Here is a 19,123-nt window from a genome sequence, read left to right on the forward strand (position 1 = left end):
TCACAATAGTTAATCACCTGTACTAATTGCTGTTCACGCTCAAAGTGCTCTACTTAATTAAACAGAACACAGGACTATGATTTGTTATAGTATATGTCTGTGCTTTCATGGAAAAACAAGCAGTCCATTTAAGTGTCCTATCAATGAAGGCACAAGCTATGCAGGACAACACCAAAAGCTAATTATGTACATGCTGATAATGATATTTCCACAGGACGATTAACACGATTCCCACACACAATAATTGTTTTGCTGCGGCGCGTGTCGTTTTTGTCAGGAATCTTTTTCAGTGTACTTTGCTATTTCTGTTTTGCGCACTTGGAGAAAGGTAAAGAATATTAAATTAAGCACAATGTGATCGAAATGAGAGAGTGAAAAGCTTTTAAACCAAAAACACTTTTGGTTATTATTATTATTTTTACTTTTTTTCAAGTAGCAAGTTCTTGTTTTAAGTTTTTTCTAACCCAATTTAAGTTTATTTCTCTTAATTTATGCTCTTTTTTTAATGAGTTTAATGCAAATATTATTTGATTAAACAAAGTCGCAAATATACTTGAGCAATATTCCGAATCTTCATTCGGCTTAACTTTAATTAGATAGTGCCTATTTCTGCCAGTGTATCTAGTGTTTTATTGCCTAGAGGCTGTCTTTTTCTGTTTTTTTTTTATTATTTTCAATTATACTGCGGTCACATTTGAAAATGTGGCCGTGCTTTGCTTTCGCATTGCCTAATTCCAGGCGCCTAATGAGCCAAAAAGCCGCATTAACCAACTCGCATTAGTTTGGGCGAGTCGCAATTAATTTGAACCGACCCTACGCCCCCATATGAAGAAGAAGAAGCAGCAGCAGCAGCTCCACTTTCAGGGTCTGCTGGGCAACCTGTCTGCAAGTTTGCTGTGCTTGTTCTTCTTCTCACATTTCTTTCTCTTCACAGTAGAAAAAGTTACTTGGCTTCGCTTGTCGTTTGTTTTATGGTACATTAAAGTTGGCAAAATGGCAAATTTTAATGCCATTTTATGCAAATATATAGCCCATATGCACACATGTGTGTGTGTGTGTGTGTGTGCGTGTGTGTGTGTGAGTGTGTACTGGCTCTAGGCGCGCATTCCAAAGTGTTTGCCTCTTCTCAGCTCGTCACATGCATTGACAAGCTTCTGGTTTTAATGGGCCCGCCTTCAAATTGTGCTACATACAAATATCTATATATTTACAGTCTATAAGTTGTTTGTCTATGATTATCATGTGTGTGCGTGTGTGTGCGTGTGTGTGTCTAATGTGCGGGCCTGCTCATCGGAGCGATCCCTTGGGCAGTTACTTTTTTGTTTTGTTTTTAATTTTTGCGCATTTCCATGCCTAAAATACGACTTGCCATAAAGTTATAGCAACTATTTTGGGCAGTTAAACGCACCTAACCTAATACTTGCCATAATTTATAGAACATTTTATGGGACATTAAAACAGAACAGTCATGATCATTAACGCTATAAATTGTATGCGTTGCGTATATGCGAAAACTTGCTATACAATTTATAGCAACTTGTCTCTGAGACCAACCAATATGTGCTATACACTTTTTTTGGCACAGTTTAGCATTGCTCTCAAATTTATGGCAGCTTAAATTAACACATAAAATCGCTTAAAATAATATTATTATAGCAAAATTTGGATTTGTTATTAATAAACTAAGCACATTTGAAGCGTGCCATAAAAGTTTATAGCAAACAAATAGCTACAAATATATGCTATAAAAGATCGTACGCCATAAAAGTCGTGACATATATTTAGCAAATGCCAGCCTACACTTTGCTATAATGTTTTTATAGCAAGCCTCAATGGCTTAAACCTTGAATCACTTTACTATAAACATTTCCTAGTCGACAAATTGACCTGCATTTGCGACAAGAAAACAATCAGACACCTGCACGGGGTCAATCGATAAGTCAATTTCTAGACGCAGCATCAATCTGACCGACAGACAAACTAACTGACGGACGGACGGACTGACAGACTGACTGGGTCATGAGTCATGCACAGGTTCAACCAGATTTCGTAGCGCTGCGAAACACCCTTAGGAAAAATGAACAAGCGAGGGATAAATTTCAACAATTGCAAAGCAGCGCATCAAACAGGTTCCTTTTATTTTCTGTTCGATTCATTGTGCGTTTTATCTTGTCAGTTGGTTCAGTTGTTTCCTGTGACTACCTGTGTGTGAGTGTGTGTGTGTGTGTGTGTGTGTGTGTGTGTGATGTTGTCTCTGTTCTCTCCCTGTCTGGACATGCATTGTGCAGCCAACATTTGCGTCTGCAGCTTCTTTTATCTGGCGCTGGAAAAACCAGAGCAACTTCTGCTGCAACTCTGACTGCGTGTGTGTGCGTGTGTGTGTGTGTGTGGCATTAATTAGCAAAGTCTTGCCATAACAGCGGCGCTTGAAACGAGTTTCATTGCAACGCTTTCACATTGCTCAATTCACATAAAAAAAAATAAAGAAAAAAAAAACTGCAACTGGCTGTCAACACTTTCGCAGACAATTACCACGGACTTTCCACAGTTTCCACATTTAACACTCGCATTCCATAAATGAAAATATACTAAAAATATGTTTAGTTATTATGTGAATATGATCAAGAAAACCGTTTTATCTTCATGTTAGCTATTAACATGATATCTCTTGATAACTGGATTGCAGCCAATCTTCTAGCTAAAATTATCATGAAGATGACGTTCATTGGAATTAAATGTCATTAATCCTCTTTTTGATCTACAAAATCTAGTTAACTTCAAGTGTATCTTAGCCTTTCCTTTGATTATCAACACTAAACCCCCTTTTTTAGCCACTAAAAGCTAATGACCTCAGCTAAATTAAATACAAAAAAAAAATGGAATATCTTAATTGTGACTCATGCCTAAATGTTGTTCGTTATTGTTTTTCAATGAATTAATTATACATTTGGTTTAACAACTGCCAGATACATTTTAGGCGTAGCTGTTATACAAAAAACTCAACTCAAGGTCAAGTACTGTGATACTTTTGCTGCAGATCCAAGTGATCATAAAACAAACAAAATGTGTGCTTATTTCAATAGATGAAAACCGCGTCAAAGTTGTGCATGAAGAAGAAGAGTCATAGGAAATGTTACAAGGTAGATAAAATATTTGGTATTTGATGAACAGTAGAAAATACGTTCAGTTCGCTTTTCTCCAAACTAGTCACACTTGCAATGCATGCTAACATGCATGTTAAATAAATGTAAGAAATAGTTCCATTTGCATTACAAGCTTTATTGAGCAGGCTGTAAGAACACTTAACATGCTGGTCAAACAACATTTTCAATAACCTATCTTCATTGCCTATTTAAAAAAAAATTACTTCCATTTGTAAGCTGCATTGCAAATTTTAACATGCTTGTTAAATAGATTCTTCAAAACAAATGTGATTACATTTGCAAAACAAGCTCCATTGCATTTGAACATGCAAAACTTTTTCAATTAACTTCATTGTAAACTTTAACATGCATGTTAAACAGTTAAACACAATCCCAGCTTGAATTAGCTGAACAAATATCTTGTTATGTGTTTTACTTTCAATAAAATTGTGCCGAAATTGTTATTGGTTTCTGTTAGAACTTTCCAAAAGGTCAGCCAAAACGAGGCAAGTCCTCAGTTTCATGCAAATCAGCTTGATAATAAATGCAAATCGATAATGAATAAAAAAAAATTATACAAAAATTGTGTATAAGCAAAAAAAAGAGCTGAAAAAGAAACGCGACGAAACCGGAAAAGGAAATGATTCAAACGCATTTTGAGCGTTTGCCTTTTGGCTGGTTTTTAGTTATAGTTTTTTTTTTTCTCTTTTACACATATATTTTTATTTATTGTTAGTTTCGTTCTGTTGTTGTTGCCCCAAGGTTGCCGCCAGTTATTGTTTTTATACAATTTTTGACATTAAGATACCGCTAGTTTATGCGCCCTCTTGATGTTTCCATTCGATTCTATTGCTTTCGCATAATTTGTGTCAGTGCAAAGAACTTGAATAAATATTGGCTCTGTCTTTGAGTAATATTCCGTTTTTTTTTTTTCGTTTTTTATATTCTTCTTCTGTTTTTTGCCCGTCAACATTCGTTTTTTATACGCGCTAATCCAAACGCGTGCCCTGTCACAACATTTCTGGCAATTAAGTGCTCTTCTTTTTCATTTTCTTTTTTTTTGGCGCCGCCTTTTAATGAAAAGCCGAAAATTGCGCACATAGCTTGGCCATAAATCTGTTTTTTAAGTTGTCTTTTTCCCATTTTCAGTTTGTATTTTCCTTTTCGTTTGTTTGCCTGAGACTTGGCCTGGATACATCAGTTGACCATTAAAAAGTTTGTTTATGCTCTGGCATGAGGGCTTAATAAAGTTCTTCTTTTTTTTTTCATTGCAAATTGGAAACTTTGCATGGCAGCAGCGCTCGCTAATAGATATATTAAAATGTCAGCTTAGAATTAGAAATTAATTAAGTATTGATTGGGGAGTAAAAAAAATGCACGTCCGAATATGCAACGAATATGGCCATTTAATATCTATTAAAGTTGATTAAATATAATTAAAAAATTGAAAAGAAATATATAATATAAAAAATTGAAATTTATTTAAAAAGATTTTGTATTTGATTCTAATATTTAAAATAAGATAAATACAATTAAAATATATAACATAAAAATAAATTACATAAATAATAATAAAAACTATAAAAATATAAATTTTTAAATTTATAAAAAGACAAATCTTTTTTTTTAAATATAGTTTTTAAATTATTTATAAATATATATTTTAAACTATATAAAAAAAAGTACGTAAATTTATATATTTTTTATAAATAAAGAAAATATTCATATTTATATAAAAAGATTTTGAATTATATAAACGTAATATATAAATATTTTTTTACATCAGAGTCCACAAAAAATATTTTATATTTATGCAAAAATTTAAAAATAAAAATAATGAAAAACAATTAATAAAAAAAAAAACTATAAGATAATTTAAATACTTAAAATTATAAATTTCCAAAAATCAATTATTAATTTTACATTTATAGAAAAATACTGAAAATAATATAATAGAAATAAATATTTATATTTTGTAAATTAAATAAATTCGCAAGGTCCTATCTTCTTCCCGTTTCCTCCTCAAGGGAATTTCAATAGTCGTCGCACTGCTCAAAGTTTATTTCCACATTGTATTCTTACTTGTTTTCATTGTTAATTGGTTTGAGGCTAAAAATTGTCAGATGATGAGAAAAGGCCGCAGGGAGAAAGGACTTACATGTAAATGATTTTATGATTTAATGTTTTTATGGCAATGCACAGATTCCTCGATAGCATTATAAAAAGTTGACTGGAAAACGGCAGCTGAGCTGTAATGTGAATGCCAATAAAAAGCTAATGCAAGAAATGCCTCATAATAATAAACAATAAAAAAAGTCAAATGCTGTCGCAGCTGTTGGTTGTCAAACTTTGACAATTGCACGAAGGGCAACAAAATTCTATGAGTTGAACCTGTTGCTGCGACACTTTGAACTACCTGTTCGACTCGTCTGTGGCTGGAATATTGGCTGTATTCGTGTATTGGATGTGTGTCAATTGAATGGCACCATTTTTCATGTTTAACCAAATCAGCAAAGCTGCCAGAAATAAGAACAGAGTAAAGCACAAATGAATAAACAAGCCGAAGCTGAAAATACACTTGCAGAATTGCAGCTAATAGAGAAAATAATACAAATAGAATATGTTGAAAATAAAAGATACTGAATATAAATAATAATAATATCTGATCTAAATAGTTGAGCTCGTTAAGGATTTTAAAGTTATTAAAAAGAAACAAAAGTTTTTCAAATAAAAAACTCTAATAGGAACCTTTTCTTCGACTGTTTCCTCCTCTACCGTATATCGTATATCATATTGTCGTATATCGTATATCGTATATCGTATTATTCGATGATGATTTAAGCGTTACAAACTGCTTGACCATGTCGGCATAGCCTCTGGAAGGGCATGCCACAAAAAAAAAAAAGAAATATAAAACTGAAATTCGCGGAAAAGTAAAGCGCAACCAGTTTCGGGTTTTTTTTTCTTCTTTTCTTACGTTTGGGTTATTTTTTATGTGTTTATAATCAGAAACGCACACGAAAATAACCGTTAACCGTCTGTCTGTAAGCCATGCCGTGGCCAGATATATGTGCATATATAACAGATATATGGCAATATATATATATATATATATATATATATATATATATATATATGCATATGTAAGTAGCTCCATGTGGTTTTTTGGGCACGTGTGTTTGCACAGACTTTCGGAGAGCGACCGCAGAACAAGTAGAAGAAGAAGAAGAAGTAGAAGCTGAGAAACTGCAAACAAAAACAAAAGTTCGCTTACCAAAAAATCAAAAAAAGCTCGAGAAACGAGGTCAACTCTGTTGATGTCGTTTCGGTTTGATTCAGCTGAATTTCGAGTGTACCGTTTTTTTTTTTTATTTTTTTTGAGAAACTTTTGGCAATATGTTTTTTCTTGGCATTCGATCAAACTTCATAAGCTACTTGTTCGTATAGTTTGTTAAGGCCTAGAGTTTTTGGCTGTCAACATTTTTGACATGTTTCGTGTGCTTGCAAAACAATTGATATACCAGCAAATATCCTGCAACATCAAGAACTTCAGAGAACTTTTCAAAAACAAACGAAGTCTTTTTTTTAGTTTTAAAAATAACACGAAAAGTTCTTGACGTAAGTTTGGGAAAAAAAACTGAAGAAAGAAAGTACTTTTATAAATTTGCCAAAGCTTAAAGTTTTTATCAAAAAGGTCAAGAGTGGACAATATTGCAATAAGAAAGTCAAAAACTAGATGGCCGAAATGTCAATCGAAATGCTCAAGAGTTCGTTGGGAAGAAAGGCCGCCAGCTCGAATCCGTAATTGAAAGAAGCACGCAAATAAAAGGTTTAATAAATATATGCATATGTGTATTATTTTGAAAATGTATTTTTATTTTTTAATTAACATGAATTTTGTTTAATAAAAAATCTTAAATAAGAAAAATGAGTTGTATACCTATTAAAATTTCAAAGCTTCACATTTAAGAACTCAATATAATTTAGATAAGTTAGCTAATTACTGAACTAGTAAATATTTATCTAATAAATATAACTACAAATATTAATTCCAGTTCAGATTAATAAACTTAATTATATATTTTTCTAATTTTTAATACTAAATATAACTACAATTCTTTAAATAACTTTTTGTATAATTTTTATTTTAATATTTATTTATTTGAATAATTTATATTCAACTTTAGATATATTTGGTATATTTATTTTAGCTTAAATAATAAATATAAGTAATTGTCTTTTGTCAACTAAATATTTATTAATTTATTTATATATATTAATTATACTTATACATTTATTTTCGTTATGTTAGACTTTTTAGAGTCTAGTATACACTGCGAATGTCAGTTGAGTGCGTGGTATATCAATCTAAGTAATATGCTACATATGTTTTTGTGGTTTTCCACTAACTCACACACACACACACACACACACACACACATGCACACACACAAGCACTCAACAGGAAGTCAATCTCAATGACAGTCATTAGTGCATAGCGTAAAAGCCTTTTTTCTTTCGAACTAGAACTCGAACCTGAACCTGGACTTGGGCGCTTTTCGGAAGCTATTTTCTATAGTCGATGCTCTGCTTGGTTTTTGGCCGGCCTGCATATTGTTATTAGATTACTTTGCTTGAGGCGTAGCCCCATGTGACACATGGCGCAGTTGTGTTGTTTATGGGAATATGCCACATGTGCACAGCACACACACACACACACACACACTGACAGGCACGCGCACAACCAGCCCGAAGCCTAAAGCCTGAGCACTCTTGCATACCCTGTCAAGATGTAAGCAAATGGAAATCACGCGGCGTTTGCGCTACGTGCATAAAAATAACAGCAGGAAATTAAAAGGATCCATGTGTGTGCACATGCCGTAGATGTGCCTGTGTGTGTGTATGTGTGTGTGTGTGTGTGTGTGTAGGCATATTGTGAGCCTATTAAGGCTCTTCGCTTAGCTGGACAACTCAACCAACGAGCGGAAATTTAATTGTTTTTGCTTCTACCACTCACAACTAAACGAGTCGCTACCCTTCGAGACATGTCCACGCCCTGTGCCCAGTTCTTGTTGTCCTCGCACATTTAATAAAGTTTATTGCATTTGGTTCTCCTGACGTGGAACCTCTCAGGCCAAATGGCAAATGACAATCGCGTGCCAGGCATTGACATACTTCTGAATACTGTGAATACTTGTGCACTTCAATTATTCAATTATTTAAAAGGATATCAAAGACAAGCGAATAAAAACATTTGTGAAATGATTAAAAACGTATTAGGGTGTCCAAATAAATTACTTTATTGAAATAATATTAAATAAAAGAATGTCAATTAAATAATAATCATATAATAAGGGAATTGTGTTTCATAGGGGCAAGCATGCAAGCTTTCAACTTATTTCAAGTGTCAAACGCGGTTAAATAAGCTTAATGTTTGGCTTGAGCCTCTCTATGCAATTCTCATATCTAAATGCAAGTCGATTGGCTAACCCAAAACATTTAAATGTAGGGCATTACGATTTAATAAGTAAATAATACAGGCGTTAAATCTAATTCAAGGCATTGTGACAGCTTCAGGCTTTGACCTTAATTGAAGTTTGAAACTCTGATAAACTAAACACTTAAATTGGGTCTTTCTATGCAATTCTCATGACGAAAAATAATAAATGTAGGGCATTATGATTTGCTAAGTATATTAATTGAAGTCTCCAGCCTTGTTATATAAGTTAAACATGCGCCTTTCTATACAATTCTCATGACGCAACGCAAGTCGTTTGGCTACCCCAAGCCGCCGTCTATTGTACTTCTAGCTAATATAATTCCATTCCATTCTTAAGGTGAGCTTTAAGCTTGAACGCATTACACGCGTAACAAATTGACAACAAAAAGAAAAAAAAAAGAAAAGAAAATAAAAAGAGAGAAAAAAAAAAACAAAAACAAATTTCACAATGCGACGCAACAGAAGCGCTGACAAATTACAATAACAAGAAGTGAAGAACTTTTACATGCTACGGCAATTACGCGGCGCAAGAGAGAGGGCGAGAGAAAGGGCGAGAGAGAGGGAGTGAGTGGGATAGATAGAGATTGAAAGGCAAAGACGTTTGCGTCTGCGTGTTTTTTGCCTTTTTGCACTTGCCTTTTGGCTGGCTTTTTGCTGCTTTGTGCTTCAACTTGAAAATAAGCTAAAAGTAAAATGCGCAAAAAGCAACAACAATAACAAGAACAACAAAAACGAGACACGCAAAGCTATAAAAATGCCTTAAATGTCGTTTATATATCACACATATTGTGTACATGTATGTGTGTGTGTGTGTGTGTGTGTGTGTATGTTTGTGTTTCTGTAAACTGGATGCGTCTTCTGTTGCCGCTGCCGCTGCCGCTGCTGCGTCTGCTGCCGCTGCTGCTGGGCAAGATTTTTGTAGACAACAAAGCAAACGCAACAACAACAGCAGCAACAACAGCAACAACAGCAAAAGCCAACAGAACAACCTGTTTTTTTATTGTTGTTGTTTCGCATTGAACGAGATACGTCGACGGCGACAGGTTTTTTTTTCACGTTTCTTAATGCGGGCCAAAATCTCAGCAATGTGACGGCCAAAACACACTCAGACACACACACACACACACACATGCCGCCCCCCTTAAAACTGCCGCCCCTCACTCTTGCACTCTCGCTGAACGCTGTCAGCCCTTCTCAGCTCTAACTCGCTGACTTCCACTCTTGCTCTCTCTCTCGCTCGCTCGCTTGCTCTCGCTCTCACCATTTGAAAGCTTAGACACGCTCTTTGTTGTTGTTGTTGTCGTTTGCCGCTTTTCGTTTTTGTTCTAAGCTGCTGCGCGAGCGAGATGGCAACAGTTGGCTGCCCGCGCCTCTCGCTCGCCCGCGAGTGGACTCTGCCAAAACCTGTTTTGGCGCTTTGAACACGAAATTATTTGCCTTTGTTAATTTTTTCTACTTATTACACTCGCAGCGGGCATTTTAGCTTATATACCAAAATTGGCGCGCAAAAAAAATCGAATGTGCAATAAATATTCGATTTAAATAATGAGCATTAACAATAATAATAAATGTTTAACATTTTCTGCTCTTGATGTGCTTGAATTTGGAAACGTACTCGAAATGGAATAAAAATTGGTTGAGTCTTGCGACAAACTGTGGTCACACTGTTATCAGTGTTGGTCAACGAAAAAATGAATTAGTATCGATTAGCCGGGCAGTTTAGTGCAACTACACTTTGCACTTTTAAGAGGGTAAACATTTGTTCGTTAGGGTATTTCAACTTCGCTCATCACTGATTTATTTTTACTCGACTAACAACACTCATCGTTGTTGTTGTTATTCCTTTTGCCGGTCTTTTATATATGCAGCGATTCGTTCGGCTTGGCAAATGTATTTTCAACTCGCCTTTAGGTTCAACTGTCAAATGATGAATCAGATGAATCACCTGTTGTTCAATTCGAGTGTCTCACAGAATAACTCAACTGCATTCGGTTCTGATCTCCGAAACTGAAGACCATGACCGCGTATATCGCCCCATAATGCTGACCGTGTGCACTGTGTATTTTACTCTCTAGTGACTACAACTTTCACTAATTAAATGCTATTAATTAGGCCGATTACAATAGGTAATTATGAGCGTACGAGTGTATTTATGTATATGTATATCGAAATTTCATTAAGTCGAAATTGTGACAGTGCTTAAGTGGATAGTTGATTGGATCATGTATATATATACATGCATAAATTATATACATATACATATGTTAATGTGTTAGTTAATTATTTCAGTTAATATCAATTAACCTGTCAGAAATTGTGAGACAAGCGAAATATATTAGAATTCCCCTGAATCAATTCTATAAATTGAATGTTTATGTGCTTGTTGACTCGAATGTTAATGTTGCATCAATTATTTTATTTGCAATTTAAAGAAAATAAGCTAAGAAGCGATTTTTGATTGCCTTTGAGAATCACATAGAAAGGCGATCTTGATGGTCATTTGTTCTTGCTGATGTTAATGTAATTTCGTAAATCAATTAGTTTCAATTTGCAGTTGAAGCGATTTTTAAACGCTTTGTTAAACCTTTGAGAAGTGCATAGAAAGGCGCACGTTAAACTGTTAATTTAAGCTGTTTCTGTATCTTTTCGTGAAGGTTTATCTAATTTACAACTTGAATCAAACTCTAATTTTCATGGGCTGGTTAGACAAACAGATTTGAGTGCTACATAGAAAACTCGAGCTAAAAAAGGTCTCACCTTTTCCGCTGTCGCAACTTCCTAATAAACAATGTCATTCGTACATTTTTCAAGGCTTGCATTTCTTGTGCTTGTTGTTGTTGCACGTTTTTCTTTTTTTGTTTTTTTTTTTTGTTTGAGTTGAGAACCTGAACAGTCGAATGGGTAAACAAATATGATTGTAAAAATATTTAGATAAGTGCGACAAGTGTACAAATTCAATGCATAGATACATAAATTCCTATGTATATCAGCTCGAGGGGTTCGCCCAAAACAAATTCCAATATTATTTTTGTAAACAGGCACACAAAATTGATTAGTCCAGCGTTGCGTATATGGGACGTGTATTTATGGTCAGAATTTGATTTGAATGATGGATTATTGTTATGATAAGCATCAATTAAAAGGTTGACATTCGGATAATATCAATGGCCATTAAGATTTCTCGGCATTTAATAACTTTCCTAGCGAAACCTGACCGAGAGCAATGCCAAAACTTAAGCTTCTTGACTTTGATTAATTAAAAATTGCGTATAAAATTATGGTGCCACTATATGACAATAAATTCGTGTTGCCTATCAAACGTTTGCAATCTTCTTCACGGAACTGGTTCAGTTAAACGTGTAGAACGTCGACAGATGCCGGCTAAAGATATGTTTGAAAAATATGCGAAATTAGACACCGACTGGGACATAGGACAAACCCATTTAAATTTCTTTGGGCTTTGGCAAATGAATTAGTTAGATTTGTTTTATTTTTTTTGTTTTTTTTCTATTTTTCTGCGCGGTTACTTAATTTTTTTCGTATTATTCCGGTTCAAGGCAAGGCGAAAATTTGCAATTAAATGAAAATGAAAATTTCATGAGCTCTACGGCGGGGTACATTGAACTTCTTGAGCGAAATGAATTTGTTTTTTTTCTCTCACTCTATTTTTTTCGAAAACTTTTCAACGAGTTTGCCAGCAAATGTTTCAATAGGGGTTTTTTTTTTGGCTTTAGGGTAACAAAAACTCTTCAATTTTTGCAGCATCTAAGTGTTGAAGACGCCAGCGGGAAACGCCATGAAAATGTATTTCGTGCGCAAGCAAGTGCGTAAAAAATACTAGAAAAATACCAACAAAAATACCAACAAGTAAAAGGGTGTGTTGAAATAAGCTCCAAGCAGAAATCTTTAAGCAAATCCAATTTTTGGCTTGCACAAAGCTAAGCTAAATTTAAGTCGGGACTAAGCTAAGTGTCCCGCGTAACCAAAAAATAAAATATATATATATCAAATAGGCCAAAGTTTTGATATTAAAACGGCAGCACAACGGCGACCATCGGCTACCAAATGATGAAACGACGCTGGTCGAACAATGGCGGCTTCCTGCGCATACAGGAGGAATCCTCCTCGGAGGTGACCTCCTCGAGCAACGGCTTGGTGCTGTCATCGGGCATAAATATGTCGCCCTCGTCGCTGGACTCGCACGACTATGGCGAACAGGAGCTCTGGCTGTGTGGCAACGATGCCAGCGTCTATGGCGGCAGCAGCAACGGGGTCAATGGCAACACATTGGGGCATGGCAATGCTGCACAGCAGCAGGGCGTCATAACGCTTGCCATGCACGGCTGTTCCAGCACTCTGCCCGCCCAGACCACCATTATACCCATCAACAACAACAACAACAATAACAACAACAACAACAACAATAATAATAATAATAATAACAATAACAATGGCTATGTGCCGGGTGCCACAAATCTGGGCTCCTTGACAAACGGCAGCCACATGGGCAGCCTGGTGAATGGCATGCAACAGCTGCAGAATGGTCACAGTCTGATCAATTCAACGACAGCGCCCACAACGCCGTTGCATATGCAACAACAACAACAACAACAACAGCAGCAACAACAACAACAAAATAATAACGGACACAATGGTGTTGCCACAATCGGTGGCATGTCCGTGGGCATGAGCCTCAATACGCATCTTCACACCAATGGCAATACGAATGGACTCGTCTCTGGCTCCGTCGGAGTTGGCGGCGTCACCGTCGGCCCCATGGGCGGACCCATGGGCATGGCCATGCAGCATACACCCCGCAGTGATTCAGCAAATTCCATTTCATCAGGTTAGTGGGCCAAATATACACACTCAATAATTGCATTTCCTCTTTCAAAAAAAAAAAAAAAAAAAAACTAGTTTAAGTAGAAAGTGCAGTCGCTGGTTGGTTGAGACTTCGATATAAATATATTAATCTTTAATTTATCTTAAATTAAGATTAACTATGCTCTATTTAGGCTTAGATTTATGTTTACAACTTTCGATATGAATTCATATATTTAACTATGTTTTACTTACAAATTATGGTTAAGTGTTGTTTAACAAAGTATTTGCTTAAAGCAGTTAAAGATGAAGAGCTTTATAGATCTAAAATGGATTATTCTCAATATTAGTTTGTCTTAGAAAATATACTTCAAGGTGTTCAAAAAGCGTATCATTTCAAAAAAGCTCACTCGCATAACGATCAGTAGATACTTTCAAACACTATCAGGCTTTGCTTTCGACTAAATACAATTCATCTCTAGTGTTGGAAAAGCGTTTAGACGTGAGAGTTTGCCAAAATTTGCAAATATTGACTATTATAGCAAAGATGATTAAAAATCTCTGAGAAACTGAGCGATCTTTAATTTAATTAGAATATAACCTTATTTGAAGTGTTGGTAAACGACTTACAACTCATGCGTCGCAAATATTGACAGCTCTGCAATCTGTCAGACTTTAAGAATATACAGATGACACAATCTTCCGAAATATTACGACATTAACGTCGATTAGCAATCGATCAGCTTATATTTCAAATTGAATTCCAGTGTTGTAAAGGCACTTGGTATGCATGCAGGGTTACTTGCACTATAATTAGAAATCCATATGTCGCATTCCATTTGAATGACTACAACGTTTAATTTTTTATTAATTCCGTTTTAAATCAACGCTTGTTGACAGTGTGAAGGGGGTGGACGGGGAAGGGTCCTCCTCACCCACTCGCGTTGCTGAACACTGAACTAATTAAATTTTATTGCGTTTATATTTTTATGATGCGCCTTTTTTACGATTTGCGTTGTTTCCCTCCGTGTTTTGTTGTGCAGTCAGAAATACATATAAAAGCGGAAAGAATAAAATGTGCATGCATAATGCGAAGTCCATTGAAATGGCGCCCGAGCAGGGACCGCGAGGGTTGCAAAGCAACAGCACTTAAAGAGTTCTCGACATAGCGGGCACGAGGGGGAGATGCATTTACTGTTATTGTTTCGCTCGCTTCGGACTTTATCAGGCTGCGTCATGGAAGGCTGCATTTCACACACGCACACTCACACACGCACACACACAGCCACGGGGCAATGTGCAGCCATAGGGGCGGTTGCTGTAACTCGAACCTACCTCAAGTTGTTCTATATTTAGTGCGCTCCTTCGCCAGCAACTGGTGGTAAAGGCAAAACTGCAGCGCCACAAATTCCGATCGAATATTGAGTGAAAACTCCTGTTCAAAGATGACGTCACAGCGCGGGTTCACAGCTTCCAAAGTGACCGAGCAGACGACCTCGTCCTCGTCCTCGTGCTCAATTGCAATGGCTGGGATGCATGGGAAACCGGGTCACAGTGTTTGCAGGCCAATTTGCATGCTGCACTGTGACCCAATTGTCGTAGGTCAGGGTCACACGAGCAGCTGAACAGCTGCTGCTGCGGCAACAGTTGCTGCTGGCTGTGACACAGTTTGCCCCAAGTGGCAAGTGTCCCTGTTCCGGTCAGCGAAGCGCCAGCGAAATGGTCCAGCGGCATGTCAGGGTCAGGTCAAGTGTGTTTGCATTTTCAAGGATTCAAAAAATAAACAAATACGCTCAAATTAAATTCAAAAGCTTCCGTTCTTAACCTCAAACTAAAGTGTGCACAATGCTCTATAAATACATTTACGGTTTATTTTTTATTTCATAACATTTCGCACTCAAATTAACGTTATCTAGCTGCGATCTTGAGCTCAAACTAAAAGTCAACTCAACTTTGAAAAATGCTCAAAAATGCAGCACAAATTTTCAACTTTTCGGCAAGTCATGCAAAAACTGCACATTCAAAGCTCACATATATTTATTAACACTCATAGCGCACTCCCTACCTCCCTCTCTCACACTCTCAGCATGCGTGCTCTCACTCATCTTGAAGAGCAGCTCAAACAGCTGTGTTGCTATGGATGCGTTTTGTTGTTGTTGTGGTTCTTCTTCATTTCAAGTGGCTTTGAACTCAACTCGTAATTTTTGAGCAATTTGGGTCACTGGTGCAGGCCCAAAAAAGCCGTTGCTGACTAAAAACCGCAAGGACAAAGCTGTCGAATGTGCATATGACTGCACACATTTTACAGCTCTCTCTCCCTCTCACATACGGCTCTCCCTTGGCTCTCTGCACAGCTTTACGTGCCATTGCAAGCGTTGCAAGCTCAAGTACATGACCTTACCCCTGCAGACAAGCAAAGCAATACGATGCCGACGGCGACAGCGACGGCGGCGTCGACAGCGACGCTTAAGCAGCTACCGGTAACGACATCAGCTTCTGCTCTGCTGCTGTGACGTGTGTGCGTGCTTTTTGCACAATTGTTTGCCCGGCTTTGAGCTTATTATTTGCATGTCTTTTGTTAGCTTTTTGGGCATGGGTTACCTTAGCAGGGTGGCAAGCTTCAATTTTAGGGTTGCTGTTATTCGAAGCCTTGCCATGACATAATTTTGTGCGCTGCTGCTGCGGCGATCCAAAGCGTCAAGGACAACAACAGCAGCAGCAACAACAACAGCAAGAACAAAATAAAATACAATTTGTACAAACACAAATAAATAATACAAACGTTTTATATGGCAACTGCAAATAAAAGCGATAAAAACAGAACGATAACAGTGGCAATCGACGTCGCAATCGCCGTCGACGTCGCGGTCGCAGTCAACATTGCCAGTTGACGACGGCGTTTTAGACTTGCACTCGCACACAACTGCAGCTAATTTGTCACATGTGTGTGCGTGTGTGTGTGTGTATTCGCATGACGAAAAAAAAATGAGGTCAATGATTTTGTGCGCCGCCATCGTCAGTTATCGACGTAGCGATCGAGCGGCCGGCCGAAGCGCACTTCGTGTGCAAGCGCCAACACGCGAGACCCAACAGCAGCAGCAGCAGCAACAACAAATACAGCAGCGCTTAACTAATGAGCGTAAAAATTACGACGCTCTCGCGCTCTCCCACGGCCGCCCGCAAATTGAAATGGACTCACGCGCGCATTCATTTGATTAACAGCGCTGTTGTTGCTGTACTTGCTGCTGCTGCTGCTGTTGTTGTTGTTGTTGTTGTTACATGGCATGCACAAAATTTTATTCATGTTGCTCGCTCAACAACATAGTGTGTAGTTTGTGTAAACGAGATTGTAGTTGTATTTGTCGTTGTTGCTTCTGATGCAGTTGTTGTTGTTGCTTGTAATTACGCCGTCTCTCTCCGACGCTTTGACATTGATAAGCTGTGCGCATTGCTGCCGACTGCGCTGCCGGACAGTGCATGACAGTTGTGCCTGACTTTGACTTTTAGTTTGTTGCTATTTTTTTTTTTTTTTTTGTAAGCGATTTGTCATGGCAATACAATGCAAACATTTGCGATTTGCATATAAATAACTTTACAGTAATTTGATCAGCAGCTACCTGTATCTAAATAAACTTTCATACATACATGTACCTACATATATTTTGTAACTCATCTTCTCGAATGAGACATTTATTAGGCTGGCCAAAAATGCAAGCGGTAGCCATTTTGAAAGTAACTCACATGCGTGTGACGTCAGCCTGATAAAGCTTTGCCAGCAGAGCACATACACATGCATGCAAGCATATGCATGTGTATACACACCCATGTGCAGTTAATGTGTGTTCTGCATGTACTTGTGTCTGTGCATTCTTAGTATGTTTTATTTTGTTTTTGGCTATTTTCGTACACTTGGCATTAATTTGAAATCAAATGAGAAACGCAAAGAAAGCGTAGCGTCGGCGTCGACAGCGCTGCCGAGAGATTTTTCGTTTGCCTTTGGCGCGCAGTCAACGTCAAGTGCATTAGCCGTAGACGCTGACGCTGACGGCGACAGTGAGACAGCGACGGCGACGGAGACGGCGACGTCGACGCAGCTAGCGTATGTGTATGTGTGTGTGCGTTTGTGTGCGAGTGCATTTAGCGAACACGTTTTTATAGGTTAATGACACAACCGGCTGCGCGAGCGAGCTGCAGCGACTAGAAACTATTTTATATTTAATTTAATTTAATTTAATTTTAAAAACAGAGCGCAGCTGCGTCGCAGCAAAATCAAAAGTGAAATTGACAGCAAGCTGATTTGCTGATAAAACATACAGCAACATATGTGCATACATATGTACACACACACATACATATGTATGTTTTTGATTTTTTGGCGTGTGGCGCATAACTTATGTGTCACTGTGCAGCTAAATATAAATGTAAAATTAAAAAAAAAAATAAATACAATAAACATATTTAGGCAGCACGCAAACTATGTCAGTAGTGTGTATGCACAAATGCTGTGCACACACTTTCATAAGCACACACATATACTTGAGTATTTTATTAGCCAAAAAAAAAACCAAAAAAAAAAAAAAAAGAACAACATATTGAAATAAAAGTGGCAGGAATTTGTGTTCGAAAGCAAAACGAACAAACAAAAACAAAAATGAAATGCTAAGAATACACTTTTTCTTATTAGGCAACAACGGCAAACAGAGACAGAGAGAGAGAGAGATTGCGAGAGAGTGAGAGTGTCGAGAGCTTTTGTATTGAGCGTCAGCTGCAGAATGAACGCGCTGCTGTGAGACCAACTAACACACAATTTAAGCGCGGCTCGTGTCTTGTCGTAACTGTTTCGCCCATTAATGCCTGCATTCTGGGAGAGTCAAACAACTTTCTAACACGCTGCCCCTAAGCGCAGCTCAGCAAACAAGTTTCGCTCACTCACTCACTTACACACACACACAACTCACTCACACATACATACATGCAAACATATTCTTGACTTTCTTCTTGCTCAGCTTCTTTGGCAGCTTTTTATGGCGCTGCTGCTGCTCACTTTCTTTCGTTTGGCTTCTAGAAATGCGTCGCCTGCAACAACAACAACAACAACAACAACAACAACAACAACAGCAACAGCAATTTTTGTCTCGGGTGAAAGTTGTTGTTGCAGCTAAGCGTGATTTTCCACTTTTTCTTTGGCTTTTGTTTTCTGTTGCATTGCAGCAGGTAAAAATTGTTTTTTCTTTTTTTTATCTCTTTCTTCGTCTGCCAACTCCCTCTCTCCGCCTCTCTCTCTCTCTCTCTCTAGCACTGATTGCTAGCAATTTTGATTTTTGCATAAATTTCCCATGCATTCAAATTGGAAACAATAATAAAGAAAAATGATTGCGCCAATTTGAACTTGAAATCAGCTGCCAAGCTTCCAATTTGGCCCAAGCGAAAGGCGCCAAGAAGTTAACAGTAAATGGCGTGACTGCAACTTTGTATGCGCCGTGTGGAAAGTGTGAGAGAGCGTGTGTGTGAAAGAGAGAGCTAGAAAGGTAGCTATCGATTATGATCGCGTTCATCGACTGCGATAAAGCGCATTCAATCTGAATGCCTGACAGGCTGATTATATGTAAGTTGATGCCGCATACGAAATTGACAGCGGCACGATCCTCAGATCACGTTT

The 19,123-nt window shown here is 37.4% G+C and overlaps 1 protein-coding gene and 1 long non-coding RNA gene across 8 annotated transcripts in view; one reads left to right on the top strand and one right to left on the bottom strand.

Annotated features, from left to right (window-relative positions):
* Positions 1-19,123, top strand: part of EcR (Ecdysone receptor) — a 125,325-nt gene that overhangs the window by 64,329 nt on the left and 41,873 nt on the right. Inside the window, exon 2 of one of the 7 annotated variants that reach the window (XM_002049150.4) lies at positions 12,406-13,489. The exons of the other annotated variants lie outside the window; for them this stretch is intronic. Within the exon in view, the coding sequence (XP_002049186.2) occupies positions 12,709-13,489 (781 nt within the window). The 5' untranslated portion in view covers positions 12,406-12,708. The remainder of the gene's footprint in view (positions 1-12,405; positions 13,490-19,123) is intronic. 7 annotated transcript variants of the gene reach the window in all.
* On the bottom strand, positions 5,048-6,570 carry LOC116651309 (uncharacterized). The gene is made up of 3 exons (XR_004304323.2): positions 6,418-6,570; positions 5,302-5,392; positions 5,048-5,252 (listed from the first exon to the last, which is right to left on the bottom strand). It is a non-coding gene; the product is annotated as an uncharacterized lncRNA (long non-coding RNA).

Source organism: Drosophila virilis, chromosome 5 (genome assembly GCF_030788295.1).
Source record: "Drosophila virilis strain 15010-1051.87 chromosome 5, Dvir_AGI_RSII-ME, whole genome shotgun sequence".
Lineage (NCBI taxonomy): Eukaryota > Metazoa > Arthropoda > Insecta > Diptera > Drosophilidae > Drosophila > Drosophila virilis.